The 16,859-nt window shown below is 43.4% G+C and overlaps 2 protein-coding genes across 2 annotated transcripts in view; both read right to left on the reverse strand.

The window, feature by feature from the left end:
* Nucleotides 1-16,859, reverse strand: part of LOC308704774 (uncharacterized protein) — a gene marked incomplete at its 3' end in the record, with an annotated part of 525,175 nt that overhangs the window by 490,886 nt on the left and 17,430 nt on the right. The gene's annotated exons all lie outside the window — the stretch shown is intronic.
* Nucleotides 4,869-16,499, reverse strand: LOC308703890 (free fatty acid receptor 3-like). The gene is made up of 2 exons (XM_081387897.1): nucleotides 16,441-16,499; nucleotides 4,869-6,275 (listed from the first exon to the last, which is right to left on the reverse strand). Exon 2 carries the CDS (start codon nucleotides 6,245-6,247, stop codon nucleotides 5,252-5,254), a length of 996 nt encoding a protein of 331 aa, XP_081244023.1. The 5' UTR covers nucleotides 6,248-6,275; nucleotides 16,441-16,499; the 3' UTR covers nucleotides 4,869-5,251.

Here is a 16,859-nt window from a genome sequence, read left to right on the forward strand (position 1 = left end):
AGTTAAAATCTCAGCAACATTTACCACATTTCTGGAGTCTGGTCATAAGCAGTCCGCACTACATTTAGACATCCATATAAGGACTCCAATGTATTTACTGCTGCTCTATTTCTTGAATCCTCAACAAATCTTGAGACTGACAGAAATCCACATAGGGTTTGAATGTGATCACAGAGTTCTCAATGCAGCCTATCATGCACAAAAGAATCTGCTTCTCTTTGAAATTGGTCAGTACATTACAGCACATTATTAAAAATGTGTCTGATTTCATGTTCATTGCTACTTACTCCCCAAAGTAAAAACTGTACTTGAAAAGAAAAGTGGATTTCTTTGAATAGCATCATTGTAAAGTTGTGATGAAGAGCTGAGCAAGTCTAGCACGTATTTCCTGGTCTGAGTGTGACTTCTTGCTTAAAGAGGAAGTAATGGATACCAAAAAAAAAAGGAAATATGTGTGAAAGGAGAATGTATGTGTGTGAGAGAGCAGAAATGTACGTTAAAGGAGGATGTATGTGTGTGTGCAAATTAGAAATGTATGTATGTGAAAGGAGAATGTATGTGTGTGTGTGAGAGTAGAAATGTATGTATGTGAATAATAATAATACGTTTATTTAATATTGCGCCTTTCAGAAAACTCAAGGTCACTTTACAATAAAGTACAAATAAACATGACTTAGAAACAATACAAATAATTCTGGATTAAGTTCTGAATATTGGTTCTTATTTACTGATGAATTGGGTAAGCCATAGAAAAGAGAATTGCAGTAGTCAAGCCGTGAAGTGATGAAAGCGTGAACTAGGGTCTCAGCATCGCTGATATTCACATATGGACGTAAGCGTGCGATATTACGAAGGTGAAAGAAGGCAGACTTAGTGAGCGAGGAGATGTGTGGAAGGAAGGAAAGAGAGGAATCAAAGATTATACCAAGGTTTTTTGACAGTGATGGAAGGTTGAACCAAAACTCCAACAATATTAACATTGTCAACACAGAAACGGGATGTAATTTGAGGTGAACCAATAAGAAGTAGATCTGTTTTATCAGTGTTGAGTTTGAGAAAATTACTGGTCATCCATAGCCTGGCAAGCCAGACCTACATCAAGATGTTGGGTCTGGCAACTCACCATAGACACGGCTCAATCCGAGGGGCGGGATAAACGGCTGTCTTTCAGATTCCCTCTGCACGCAATAGGACAGCGCTTCAACCAACCAGAGCGTTTTCCCAACAGCAGAGCTAGTTGATAGATTCAACTTTTGCCATATCTGGCCGGCAAAACTACGAACACATCTTCCTTTTTTTAAGAATGACTTAAGTGCTGTTCTATGCTCTTTTCTCAAAGAAAAACTTAACTCCAAGTCCTCCAGAGTCGCGGACAAAGCCGATTCGAAAGACTGTTCTCCAGCAGCAGCCGCCATTCTTTGTTTTCAAGTGGCAGGTAAACGTCACAACTCTGTTGTCATTATGTTAAGCCCGCCACGCCTACTCTATACAAGACGTGATTGGCCTGACCCAATTTAGGTTTTTGCAGCTCGAAAGTCAATGGAGAGTTTCTAGACTACCCTGGCTGCAAAATACATTTTGCTGCCGCTAGGGTGCGTCTAGATTTCTAGGCTAGGTCATCCAAGCATTTATATCATCAATACAAGCTGATATGGAATTAGTGGGGAAAGGAGCATTGCGTTGAGAATGGATGTATAGTTGGGTGTCATCTGCGTAGCAATGGAAGTTAAAGCCATGATGTTACCTAATGGGAGCATGTAGATGATGAAGAGCAGAGGCCCAAGGACAGAGCCCTGGGGAACACCGTGTGGGACAGAGGCAGTAGTGGACTTAGCCTGGCGGATAGAGATGTAATGTTGGCAACCAGACAGGTAGGAGGTGATCCAGGATAGGGCAGTTCCAGAAATACCAATAGTCGTGAGATGAGAATACTGTGAGAGATTGTGTCGAATGCAGAGGAAATATCTAGAAGAATTAGAATACTGGTGGAGCCGGAGTCAGTGGCCTTAAGGAGATCATTGACAACCCTAAGAAGTGCTGTCTCAGTGCTGGGGAGGGTGCGAAAACCGGATTGAAATCATTCATAAGGGTTGTTAGATGACAAATGTGTTTGAAGTTGAGCAGTGATGATTATGTGATAATAAATTACATGAATTATTAGCCATTATAAAGAGAACAGATAAAATATATATAAAAAAAAAGATTCAATAAATTATTAGAAATCAAACTACCTTCACACGCTCTATAACTCCGAACAGGGACAGGAAGTGACATCACAGGAAGAGATTTGTGTTGGTCTATCTAAAGAGATGGCAAAGTTAAAAACAAGTGTAGGATTGAAAATAAGCCAAGATATTTTAAATGAACAAAGATATTTGTTTTACTGTTTCCACCCCCTCTTTCTACCACAAGGACCATTTGGAGTTCCTAAAGGCACAGAGGTTTCTGATAGTGATCTAGGCCTGTAGGCCCATATGTTTGTACTTTGGGGGTCGATGAATTGTCACACCTTTAGTACGGTGGGGGAGGTGTAATTATCTGATTGGTCAGTTTAAATGTCTCACATTTGGGTTTTAGTCACATGGTCAGGAAAAGGATAAAAGAAGATTGAAATTGTTGCTCTGTCTCTTTTATGCTCTGGCTCTCTTCTTCTCTGGGTCCCTTTCTTGGGGCTCTCTCTCTTTACCTCCTCCTTCCTCTTACTCTCTTTCTCTCTCTCTCTCTCTCTCTCTCTCTCTCTCTCTCTCTCTCTCTCTCTCTCTCTCTCTCTCTCTCTCTCTCTCTCTCTCTCTCTCTCTCTTTACCTCCTCCTTCCTCTTACTCTCTCTCTCTCTCTCTTTACCTCCTCCTTCCTCTTACTCTCTCTCTCTCTCTCTCGCTCTTTACCTCCTCCTTCCTCTTACACTCTCTCAGGCAACATTTTTAATATATGCTGGGTACAATTATTAATACAAGTTATCATCATCTCACGCCCGTTTCACACATACTCCGTGTGCAGTGCGTATGCGGTGCAGGAGCAGTACGCGCAAATGCTTTCACATACTGTATGCTGCATTTGCAGTGCATAACTGATCCGCGGCTGTACCACAAACACATACTTAGTATTTTTATTTCAAATCCAGAAGTTATGCAGAAAAAAAGTTGTCAGCATTGCGATTTTCTTGTACACATATACACTCTTTAATGGACGAACGCACGTTTAAACACAATTTAAACAACGTAGGCCTATATTCCATGCATTACTTATACTAAGTTGCTCAAGAAAGTGGTCAAATATTTAACCATGTACTTATATTAAAATCGCAAACATTTTAAATTAAAACTTAAAATTGACAAAAACAGCCGACTCTCAAGAACTTGTTTTTCCACCTCCACGAATGAGACGAGTGCTGTTCATTATGTCGCATTGTTGAGGTAAATTGACGTTTTCCTTGCTTTACCCCGGTCTTAAAGTAAAAAGATGACTGTGAAAAAAGTAGTATTTAATTAAATACATGTGTGGTGAGATTACTACATTTTATTTAATTAAACACATTTATGGTGAAATGACTACATTTTCAGGTCAATCTGTGTTCATTTTGACCACGAAACATGCGCTGTCACTTTAATTCAGCGTTTGCAGCACAGCAAAAATAGACTCGGTGCGGAAGCGATCTCTGCACTGCTGTATACGCACCGCATCTGGAACGGATCGCCGGTGTGGTGATTAATCCGGTCACTTCGGTGTGATGAGTCCGGGCTTAGGACCCCAGTAGTATGCCTGATCTAAAACATAGCTAGCATTCTGTCATTTATTTAAATGTCTAAACTGTTAATAATAAAAATAGTAATATACACAAATAAACATTATTTTATGGCTCTTTTAATAAATAAAAGTGTACTTGTAACATATTGCGCTGATTATTACGATAAAAAATAATGACATAATTATAATTGCATTACGAATTGCTGTGAATACGGTAAGTCAGTATCAGTGCAGTATAAGCTCACGTAGAGCTCATAGCACGATCATCGGATAACGTTAGCTGTATGCTATGCTATTATCTAAGCTAACTAAAAAACACTAACAACGAGAAATGTTTAATTTCACAATCTATAGCTTCGGTTAAATACTAGTATATGAAACGTATAATTTAAAATACATTAAATACATTAATGACTTGTTATAACATAGTACAAACGTATTCTATAATAAAATGATTTTGTATGATTTGTAACCAGGCTCTAAAGCGATTACCCATAAAACGTGCTTTGAACCAATCAGATTGCTTGGGTCCTAAGCCCGGACTCATCACACCAAAGTGACCGGATGATTCACCACACCGGACCCCATCCGCGTGCAGTGTGAAAGCTCTGACCTGTTAACATGAGTACGGAAAAAAATACGCACCGCATACGCACCGCATACGCTCCGCATACGCACTGCAAACGGAGTATGTGTGAAACGGGCGTCATACATCTATTTTGTAACTATTTAAGTAACCATAACCATATTTTGTCATTAAACCTTTTCAATTACAACTAATGTGCTAACTAGTTTTGATTTTGTATTGACTTTGAAGTGCTACCTATTGCAATACAATATTGTCACTCTATAGCAACGCTCTCCCATATATTAAGCGATTGTAACTGCGCTTATTTCCGTTGTTGGTATAAGTGGCAGTGGGTGGAATAGACAAGAATTGTGCAGTTTTCTACCATCTTGCTAATAACGTTTCTTTAGTCATTCGGCAGTCTTGCAGCTTGAACCACTGCAGGAATCCACCCTTACACAAGCAATTCATATTTGAGTGTTGCGTAGAAAATAAATAAACAGTATTAATTCGCAATGAGTTAATGGTTCAGAATGGAGGAATAAAGAACAGAAGCATAATCACAAATTTTATTGAAAAATTTGTAACAAATAGCTTTTTTTACATAGTTGTGTCAAAATATCTTTGTTTAATTGACGTTTATATCATTGCTGTAAGTAAATATTGCATATTAGTTCAAATGTTAGATTTTGGACTAATTTGTTCACAAACTGCTCAAGCTTTTTATTTCATTGCGAATAAAATTGCGCTGCTGAGAAGAATTAAGTAAAATATTGGTGCAATCATGCTTGATTTTCTCTTCTGAAAACCATTTTTAAGCTGCTCCTCTTCTGTCCATCCATAAAGCACAGGGTCACGGTGGCGTAATAGAATGACATGAATTGAAGATGCATATGCAGGCAAAGCACATCAACCAATGCAAAACCTGGCTTGATATGTTAGCGGATGCTGTCATCAGAGCTCTGGGTTCTCTCATCTGATTTCCCACGATTGAATAAAGGGCAGCAGAGAGTCGAGCGGCAGCAGGGAGGGAGAAGCCGCCTCACCAGCTCCTGAAATATCTTCTTGAAAGTCTCTCTGAGTGCTGAAGAAGAGAAGTAGAATATGAAAGGGTCGAGACATGCATTCAGCGTGCTGGTGAGGAGAGCATAATGTCTCCATTTACTGCTATAGCCTCTGACAAATCCCTCCACATGTGAGATGTTGAAGGGCATGAAACAGATGACGAAGACCAGAAGCGTTCCCAACGCCATCCCGATGGCTCTATACCGCTTCTTGGCGTGAACTTTACATAGACGGGACAGTATGCAGATGCACTTGATGTAACAGAAGCAGCAGATGAGGAAAGGAATGAGGAAGAAAACAAAAAAAAGCTCCAGGCGAACCGGCAGGAGTATCTTGAGCTGTTCGGCGCTGAAATCTTCATAACAGGTGTTACGCTTGGATGGATCAGTGAAGTTGGAGTTCAAATAGTGTTGGTATTGCACGATGTACACGACGCTACAGTGCGCCATGGAAACCACCCAGAATATGACGCTGGCTATCACTGCATTTCGAGGGTTGCGTTTCAGCTTGTATTTAACGGGGAAAGCTACACCCAGGTATCGCTCCACGCTGATGGCCATCAGGTGTAAGGTGCTGTTGGCGATGATGGAGTAGAAGACGAATCCCGATAGCGGACAGAGGAAGTACGGCATCGTCCATTTCATGTTGGCCGCCTCCACCATGCGAAACGGCAGAAAAAAGAGGAAGATCAGGTCAGAGATGGTTAAACTGAGTAACAGCACATCCATCGGGGTGGAGCGCTGCCGCACCTTCTGGAAGAAGGCGTAAAGAGCCAAGATGTTGGCGGGAAGGCCTATGATCAACGTGAATCCGTAGACACCTAACACCAGGTTACTGAGACCCACCGTCCACGTCCCATTGTAACTCATTGTCACTGTAGATGCAAAGTATGCAAACCTGTACGAGAAAAAAAAAAGATTTAATTTAACATTAGCATTTTAATCTTGTTTCATATTTTTGACTTCAAGCCAGAGCAATACATACGCACAATGCAGAAATCAAATTGGCTCACGGTTAAACACTTAACCGATGTAATGTTAAGATTCTCACCCTTGGCTCTATATAAAAACAACAACATCCTTTAGATGTTGATAATCGTTTGCACCTTGGTTCTTATTTCCTTTATGAAAATTTCACCAACGAACAGCTCAAGATCCTCCTACCGGTTCGTCTGGAGCTTTTTTTTGTTTTCTTCCTCATTCCTTTCCTCATCTGCTGCTTCTGTTACATCAAGTGCATCTGCATACTATCCCGTCTATGTAAAGTTCACGCCAAGAAGCGGTATAGAGCCATCGGAACAGTGGCGGCTGCTGGTCTTTCAAAGAGGGGAAGCTCATTTTCGGCCTACATCATAAAAATTATTCATTTATACGTAAATTCTACGTTCCTTTTCAAGAAAATGCTCTGTGAAAAATCAATGTAATAATATAATAAAAGTATAAATAATAATATAATAAAGTATAATAATAATGCTAGCCTACTAATAATAAGATATTTTTAAAATTATTTTTTAATTATTACTAATAATAATAATATAAAAAATACAATAAGTAATAATATAATAAAGGTATAAATGTATAATTGTGTGAAATGTATTATAAAAAAATATGTGTATTCATATTAAACCCTTTTAAACGTAAATTTAAAATATTCTGGCTGACCCCTGTGAGTTTCCATGGTGACGCGTCATTGCTTGTCACCTGACAAATCTGCTTTTATTTAATTTTTTTATTCAAAATATTCACAAATTTATAAAGTTATAAAAAAATAAATTAATAAAGTTAGCTATGGCATGAAATATTTGATTTTCCGATTGTCAAATATATGCAAGTGGAAGTGTTATGTTGTTTAAACACCTTTAAAACGATTGCGTTAGTTTGTGCCACTGTTCAGAGAATCGGATCTGTTGGATTTAACCGAAATACATGAAAGTAAGTGGCCGGTGAACTGGGAGAAGAATATAGTTAGCTTAAAATTAAAGTTACTTACACAACACAATGCTTACACAATCTGATGAATAAATTGAGTTTGCCGTTGCCCATCACTGCGGATTACTGGAGCTCATTAAACACACCATTATTGAAAATTGGCTAGCAATTTCGACAAGCAAATACCAAGAAATAGGTTGCAGCAGTTTGTCTTTGAAAAATCCGCGATGGGACTGAGCTTGAACAGCTTCAACATCAGCGACTTTTTATTGTATGAAATCGCTGTCAATCAAAAGGAGACACAGCCTTTCGACAGACCCTCCAATCATCACGCGGAAGCCCGGAGTCCAGGCCAGCCCACTCCCCGTTCACCCCCAGAGAAGCTGAGCTTCCATGGGCGGGACATAATCGCAGCATTTATCCAATCACCGTCTAGTTTCGAAGCGCTGAAAAAAACTGTTTGAAGCAGCCCCATAGAAGTCAATGGAAGCTGGGCTTCAACAGGAAAATGCACTGGCTGTGACGCTACGGGAATGTATGAGAAGGAAATCGAGTCAGCAGACCTGCTGTATGTAACTGATTCTGAACGAGCTCGTCTTTGAGACGAACGTTTTCTAACGCATTTTAGTCAATAAAATGTTAATACAATAGTACATATTTGACCGTTAATTTTTTTGACATTATAGGGGAAGCCGAGCATCCCTTGCAGTCTTAAACAAATCGCCACTGCATCGGAACCATAGGAACCTATTTCCGGGAGTGTGATTTTTCGTTCTCGAGCCACCAGGCACCGTTTTGTGCGGATGGGCGGCCGGAGCGCGTTGAGAGTTTTCTGTTAGAACGGTGTTGTGTTAGCGGCCCCTAAGTTAATAACTAATGATCTCCGCAACGGAAGTGAATCAATCAAAACTAACTTTAGCTGGACAATAACTTTATCCTAGAGCTGCTGTAAAGCCACAACACTCTCTGTTACTGTAATTTCCTATTATCACTGTAAAGCTGTTATGGTGATGCAAGGATGGACCCAATTGCAGACGGTTTGCAGGAAACAAGGTTTATTCTTTACAAATAACAGGGAAAACAAAACCCACGAGGGGGCAAAACAAGACAGGATAGACTAACAAGACTAGACTAAGACTGACAGAAAACAGAACAATAAACTAACAGCTAAGACAGGATCAAACACTTCACAAGACTTCTCAACAGGTTACTCACGAGTGAATCTTCACATAAAGATTGGCAATGAACCGGCACAGGACAGCAAACACAAGGGGATTAAATAGGGAGCAAACTAATCAGGAACACAGGTGATAATGGGTAAAGCAATCAAGACAAAACGAGGATAACAAGGGGGCGGGGCAGAGAACGAGACAACACAAGCACATGGCCCAAACAAATGGCCATGTGCTTGTACACAAAACATGGGTCTGTCATGATCCTGCCTCAAAACAAGAAAGATCTAGGACATGAAGGCAGAATCATGACAGAACCCTCCCCCCAAGGAGCGGCTTCCAGACGCTCCCTAGAGGGAACATGAAACACGGGACAAGACCGACTGAGACATAGACACAAACCAACAATACATGACAAAAACTAATAAAGGCAGACATGAATACACAATCACAGGATTGGGGTGACATAATAAAAATAAAAAACAAGGAAGAGGAGGCGGAGACAACACAGAGTTCATAGGGGAATGTCCAGGGTGGATGGGAGGACTGGGGGGAAACACAAAGTCCTTAGGGGGCAGTCCAGGGTGGATGGGTGGACTAGGGGTCTTGGGTGGACAGGACGAGGGCTGACGGCGAGGGGTCCGGGCAGACATGGATGGGGACACACGAGGGACAGTCTTGGGGGAAACAGTCCGGGGTGAAGTGGTGACAGAGGGAACAGCTACAGCCGGCAGCGGAGCGAAGACAATGGGTGAGGCAGGTGGTAAGGGAGTGGAGAAAGATGTAGACTGTGATGCTGGGACAGGGCTGGACACAAAATTAGGGACAGGGCTGAACACAGACATCCTCCTGTCAGCTGGGACAGGACTGGACACATCTGCTGGGACAGGGCTGGACACATTAGCTGGGACAGGGCTGGACACATTAGCTGGACACATCAGCTGGGACAGGGCTGGACACATCAGCTGGGACAGGGCTGGACACATCAGCTGGGACAGGGCTGGACACATCAGCTGGGACAGGGCTGGACACATCAGCTGGGACAGGGCTGGACACATCAGCTGGGACAGGGCTGGACACATCAGCTGGGACAGAGCTGGGACAGGGCTGGACACATCAGCTGGGACAGGGCTGGACACATCAGCTGGGACAGGGCTGGACACATCAGCTGGGACAGGGCTGGACACATCAGCTGGGACAGGGCTGGACACATCAGCTGGGACAGGGCTGGACACATCAGCTGGGACAGGGCTGGACACATCAGCTGGGACAGGGCTGGACACATCAGCTGGGACAGGGCTGGACACATCAGCTGGGACAGGGCTGGACACATCAGCTGGGACAGGGCTGGACACATCAGCTGGGACAGGACTGGACACATCAGCTGGGACAGGCATCTCCAGAATCTTGGCTAGACTGGACAGATACTCGGACAAGGCTCTTGCAGCGATGACAATCGGCATCTCGTGGCTCGCCGAAACCGACCGCAAAACAGCCTTAGCAGCTGAATCGGCCGCTGCTCGCTCTGCAGCCCTCATGAGAGAAGCTGCAGGAGCGGGCTCTGGAACAGCGCTTGCAGGAGCGGGCTCTGGAACAGCGCTTGCAGGAGCGGGCTCTGGAACAGCGCTTGCAGGAGCGGGCTCTGGAACAGCGCTTGCAGGAGCGGGCTCTGGAACAGCGCTTGCAGGAGCGGGCTCTGGAACAGCGCTTGCAGGAGCGGGCTCTGGAACAGCGCTTGCAGGAGCGGGCTCTGGAACAGCGCTTGCAGGAGCGGGCTCTGGAACAGCGCTTGCAGGAGCGGGCTCTGGAACAGCGCTTGCAGGAGCGGGCTCTGGAACAGCGCTTGCAGGAGCGGGCTCTGGAACAGCGCTTGCAGGAGCGGGCTCTGGAACAGCGCTTGCAGGAGCGGGCTCTGGAACAGCGCTTGCAGGAGCGGGCTCTGGAACAGCGCTTGCAGGAGCGGGCTCTGGAACAGCGCTTGCAGGAGCGGGCTCTGGAACAGCGCTTGCAGGAGCGGGCTCTGGAACAGCGCTTGCAGGAGCGGGCTCTGGAACAGCGCTTGCAGGAGCGGGCTCTGGAACAGCGCTTGCAGGAGCGGGCTCTGGAACAGCGCTTGCAGGAGCGGGCTCTGGAACAGCGCTTGCAGGAGCGGGCTCTGGAACAGCGCTTGCAGGAGCGGGCTCTGGAACAGCGCTTGCAGGAGCGGGCTCTGGAACAGCGCTTGCAGGAGCGGGCTCTGGAACAGCGCTTGCAGGAGCGGGCTCTGGAACAGCGCTTGCAGGAGCGGGCTCTGGAACAGCGCTTGCAGGAGCGGGCTCTGGAACAGCGCTTGCAGGAGCGGGCTCTGGAACAGCGCTTGCAGGAGCGGGCTCTGGAACAGCGCTTGCAGGAGCGGGCTCTGGAACAGCGCTTGCAGGAGCGGGCTCTGGAACAGCGCTTGCAGGAGCGGGCTCTGGAACAGCGCTTGCAGGAGCGGGCTCTGGAACAGCGCTTGCAGGAGCGGGCTCTGGAACAGCGCTTGCAGGAGCGGGCTCTGGAACAGCGCTTGCAGGAGCGGGCTCTGGAACAGCGCTTGCAGGAGCGGGCTCTGGAACAGCGCTTGCAGGAGCGGGCTCTGGAACAGCGCTTGCAGGAGCGGGCTCTGGAACAGCGCTTGCAGGAGCGGGCTCTGGAACAGCGCTTGCAGGAGCGGGCTCTGGAACAGCGCTTGCAGGAGCGGGCTCTGGAACAGCGCTTGCAGGAGCGGGCTCTGGAACCGCGCTTGCAGGAGCGGGCTCTGGAACCGCGCTTGCAGGAGCGGGCTCTGGAACCGCGCTTGCAGGAGCGGGCTCTGGAACCGCGCTTGCAGGAGCGGGCTCTGGAACCGCGCTTGCAGGAGCGGGCTCTGGAACCGCGCTTGCAGGAGCGGGCTCTGGAACCGCGCTTGCAGGAGCGGGCTCTGGAACCGCGCTTGCAGGAGCGGGCTCTGGAACCGCGCTTGCAGGAGCGGGCTCTGGAACCGCGCTTGCAGGAGCGGGCTCTGGAACCGCGCTTGCAGGAGCGGGCTCTGGAACCGCGCTTGCAGGAGCGGGCTCTGGAACCGCGCTTGCAGGAGCGGGCTCTGGAACCGCGCTTGCAGGAGCGGGCTCTGGAACCGCGCTTGCAGGAGCGGGCTCTGGAACCGCGCTTGCAGGAGCGGGCTCTGGAACAGCGCTAGGGACAGCCTGAGATGAAGAGCGAGAGGCTCCCTTTCTCCTCTTCTTTCTCCTTGGTCGCGAAGCGGAATCCGTAGCCGGACTAGCGACCAGTTGGAGATGTTCAGCAGGGATCGTAACTGGAGCTGGGAGGGCGTTCTCGGGCAACGCTGACTCTGTAGAAGATGACTCCGAAGGAGAATCCCATGAAGTTCGCCTCCCTCGTTTGCCACGGAGATCAGCAGGTGTGGGTAAAACCTCGGGAGACGAAACAGTACCAGCCTGAACACCCTGGGCAACAACAGCCAGGACACGACCCTCCGGGATCACAGGCAGCGAGACGGATGGAGAGAAGACAGAGCCCCGCAACTCCCTTCGTGACAGGCCGTCCACCATGTCAGAAAACGGGCGATCTATCAACCTCTCCCGTTCAGCCAGAGGAGGAGGAGCGTTGAGACCCGCTATGAAGTAGCGGTTGAGAAGGATATCAGGGAGGAAGAGCCGCTTCTCATTCGCGACCCGGGCATACTCCCTTATCGAAAGCTCTCCCTGGGAGGGGATCGGGAGTTTGCCCCTCTTCGAGTCGGCGATGGTCTTGTGCCACCACTCCTTAAGAAGGTCCGACTGAGACTCGACGGGCGAGGACCTTCTGTCTGCTGGGTTCGAAGATGGCCGGTTCATTCTGTTATGGTGATGCAAGGATGAACCCAATTGCAGACGGTTTGCAGGAAACAAGGTTTATTCTTTACAAATAACAGGGAAAACAAAACCCACGAGGGGGCAAAACAAGACAGGATAGACTAACAAGACTAGACTAAGACTGACAGAAAACAGAACAATAAACTAACAGCTAAGACAGGATCAAACACTTCACAAGACTTCTCAACAGGTTACTCACGAGTGAATCTTCACATAAAGATTGGCAATGAACCGGCACAGGACAGCAAACACAAGGGGATTAAATAGGGAGCAAACTAATCAGGAACACAGGTGATAATGGGTAAAGCAATCAAGACAAAATGAGGATAACAAGGGGGCGGGGCAGAGAACGAGACAACACAAGCACATGGCCCAAACAAATGGCCATGTGCTTGTACACAAAACATGGGTCTGTCATGATCCTGCCTCAAAACAAGAAAGATCTAGGACATGAAGGCAGAATCATGACAAAAGCTGCTTTGGAACAATTCATATTGTTAAAAGCGCTATATAAATGAACGTGACTTGACTTGACTCATTAGCATTTAAAGCTACAGACACAGAAATGGCACGTCCTAAGGAAAGCTCATTGTGGGACTGGCTCATAGTGGCTGTAATTCTGCACCAAGGCTGAATTTCGGGAAAGAGACTTCAGATATAGTATTAGGGGACCACTTTTTTAAAAAGGTTTAAAGGGAGGCGTGACGAAAAAAGTTTGAGAACCACTGGCTTAAAGTCCTATTCTCAAAGTGTGGAGGCTCCCTCTAGTGGTACTCAGCGGAATCACTGAATTTCGCTCTTACTGTGCGTTCACACCAAACGCGAATAGTGCGTCAAATTCGCGTCTACCGCGTCTAGTTGGACGCTTGAACATTTTGAATCCATTCGCGTGTCCAGAGCGAAATTGACGTGCATCTGAGGCGAAATCCGGTTGTCTGTTTGCAAGATGGCTGATGTTGATCGAGCATTCATCGAGAGAGTTACCGCATCAGAGCGGGGATCACCCTTCAGGACACCAACTACAGGCGCTCTATCCCAGCTGCAGAGCGCCTGTCCATCTGTCTTCAGTTAGAAAATGTATATGAATTTTTAAATACAGTATATTAAATATTTAAAAACTATCAATGTTTTTCAAACTGTGGTATGGATACCACTGTTGGTGCTCTTTCTAGTGATACTCAGTTAACCGCTATATTGAATTATATTCTGATATATTGCTATACTCCATTTTGAATGAGTGACTCCGGGCGGGAGTTTATCCCGTCACTTTACCATGTGACAGCAGCAAGCAGGCTCCTGATTGGTTAACGCGGCGCGAACAGATGCCAAAGTTCAGATTTTTCAACCTGGGCGTCAGACGAGAATTCGCGTCAAACGCGTGAATGCTCAAAAAGCACCAAATAAAATAATTTGCGCGTATCGCACCAGATTCAGTTTGCCTCATTCGCGCCGCAGGACCTCCAGACGAGCGTAAACGCTTCGTTACATCATGTGGCTGCGGTGTGTCATGTGACAAGCAATGGCGCGTCACCATGGAAACAATAAAGTGATAAATAATGGTTGCCAGAATATTTTAAACTAACGTGTGAAAAGGTTAAATATAAATACACAGCCTGTGTTAATTTTTTTATTAAGTACAATACTTTTTTTTTTACTTAAAATTTAAGTACAAAACAGTTTTTTGTTGTTTTTTTTTTTTTTTACTTTTAAAGGTGCACTGTGTAATTTTTAGCGCCACCTGGTGGTGAGGTTGCGAATTGCAACCAACAGAAGTTACGGTGGCCGACAGGAAAAGATGTCATCGTCTGAGACAGCAGAGAGTAGCCAATTAAGCAATGAAGTTTTCTTTACAAAGATAAATTAAGAAATTAGGTTTACTTAATTATTCAGTAAAACAATATGTTATTGTGAATATTATTGTTACTTGTTCATCATTGAGTCAGTGTTTTAGCTAGCTTCTTTGCACGAAGAACAACATAGTGAGGAAACGCGTTTGTCTGTTTAGGGCCACTGTAGAAACATGGTGGCATATTTCAATGTAAGGGGACGCGATAGAAATGGCTCATTCTAAGGTAATAAAAACATAACGGTTCATTAAGTAAGGTCTTTATACATCACTGAAAACAGTTATGTATATGATATTGCACTTCTGTCAACAGATCCTCCTAAATATTACACAATGCACCTTAAAGTACAATACATTTTCATTTAATCTTTATTTAAGTTTCTTATTTACCTGTATGTAAGCAGCACAGTGCAGTGTTAATGTTCAAACTGTGCTTTTACAATGTTTAAAGTGGTGGCTGACAATAATAAATATTCTTATTAGAAATAAAACTGCCTCGTTTTTTAGCTGTGCATAGCTGTAGCTGAATAGTTAGACCTATGTGCTACTGTATTTTAATATTGGTCATTATGGTGGTACTTGGAGAGCCAAATATTTTCTGAGGTGGTATTTGGTGTAAAAAGTTGGTGAACCACTGCTCTATAGTTTTCTTCATCAACAGCCGCTACACTGCTGGTGAGGTCGACTAACAGATGGAGATTATCAATTGGCAGTCTAATGATATTCCTGCTGTTCCCGGATGTCAAATGTTGAATTTACTGTCGAATTTGAACCACTGAATTTGTGGAAGCGAATTAAAGCGAAATAAAATGGACCGAAAATTGCCTGTCGAATATTATAGGTTGTATTTTTAAACAGAATGAGTATTTTGGAAGTGAAATCTGAAAGGTGAATATGGATAATTGATTTTTTAATAATGAAAACGTGTGTGAAATGTTTTGAATTGAAATTAAGAATTCCAGCCCATAAAAAATGCAAGCCCTTAAAAATACAATGCATTAAAATGCAAGCAGGGTTAATGCAATGCATATTTTGCATGGTGACAGAGCAAGCAAAGGTTTTGCATTGTTTTAACCCCTGTTTCATTGCATTTAGTATCAGTAAAATATTGCTTTACAAGGAGTTATTCTCATTAATGTAATTTACCACACATGAGAATAACTTATTAATGGCAATAAAAACAGTTCAACACAGATCGGACTGACTAAACTAAACACCTGTGCTAAATATGCATCTACAGTGTGCTTGCAATAATAATATGCAGTATATTAAGGATATTATCAAATAAATTCTTAATATATAACAAAGCATTTCAGGAAAGGCATTTACACATATCACACATTCAGATGCTACTGTGAAAAAAATAATTCCGCAATGCACATGCAGAGATCAAAACGCATGATTAGGTGATGCATTTTCACACCTGGGTATTCAGAGTATCTACACAGCAACTTATAAAGTACAAGCTACCAACAACATATTATTACTTAAAATACATTTCCTAGAACACTTCCAGACTGGTCAACAGTAGATTTTACAGCATATGATCTATAAATCAATGTTTTAATTTTTTTAGTTTGCATTACCAGTCAAAGATGGAAAACTTGTTAAAGGGGAATACCAGACTGTGCAATGGAAAATATAAGTGAAGTGACATTTATGTCAGTTAAAATATAAACATTATTAGAAAATTAACCAGCACTAACATTTACAAGTCAGAAACAAATACATGTATTCCATATTTAGCAACATCTATGTGTCAGAACAATTTACATTTTAGATATGCAAGTGTAAAATTAAAATTTAAAGAAATATTTCCTTCTCACCAGCAATAAAAATAAGCCCTTAAAATGCTTTTATCATTTCATGTGTATACTGTAAATATCACACAACACATATTATCAGGTATTTAGGGAAACTATATTTCTATATGTGATTTTCTTTACTGAGTTTATGTAATAATAAATCATTTTAATGAAATACGACATATGTTTGTGTATATATAGTATTGCATTCTAATAATCCTCATTACAGAAAATTACATTTAGAAATATGGGTTCCACATGCAGTCATTGTGATTGTCATTTCCTGACCAAAACTGCAAAAACAAATTACCTGATCTTCAAAAGAATCATCACAAATCAATCTAGATATATATATATATATATATATATATATATATATATATATATATATATATATATATACAGTATATATTGTATATAGAAGCAAAATATTTTATACCTTTCTAAATCTGTCCAGTATCACAGAAGTGACAATGTGATGCTCCTCCAGTCTTTAGAGCTATTTCTCATTATGTCATTTTGACACATGCATATATCTATGATGACAAAACAGGAAAGAAGCAACACATTTTTTCATTTCACTGAAAGAGGCAAGTCTTTTTCAAACATCAGCCTCAGAATGCTTTTTCTGTACATTGCAGATATTTATAAATGCATGCACTTTGAAATAATATTAATTTTAATATTAATATTAATTTTAAGTCAGAGGGAAGTGTCTTCTTCTACGAACATCTTAATGAGAATTCGCACACACGCATGCACACAAAGTGCTACAAATAAAAGAACGTGAGATTGAATGAGTACAATTAAAATTGATTCGTGAGTATTACTGAAAAAACTTGAAAGAACAAAGCGAAT

Source organism: Scardinius erythrophthalmus (genome assembly GCF_964197995.2).
Source record: "Scardinius erythrophthalmus genome assembly, chromosome: 16".
Lineage (NCBI taxonomy): Eukaryota > Metazoa > Chordata > Actinopteri > Cypriniformes > Leuciscidae > Scardinius > Scardinius erythrophthalmus.

Coding starts and splice junctions, on each gene's coding strand:
- LOC308703890 (XM_081387897.1), bottom strand. CDS start 6,247: ATGAGTTACAATGGGACGTGGACGGTGGGTCTCAGTAACCTGGTGTTA.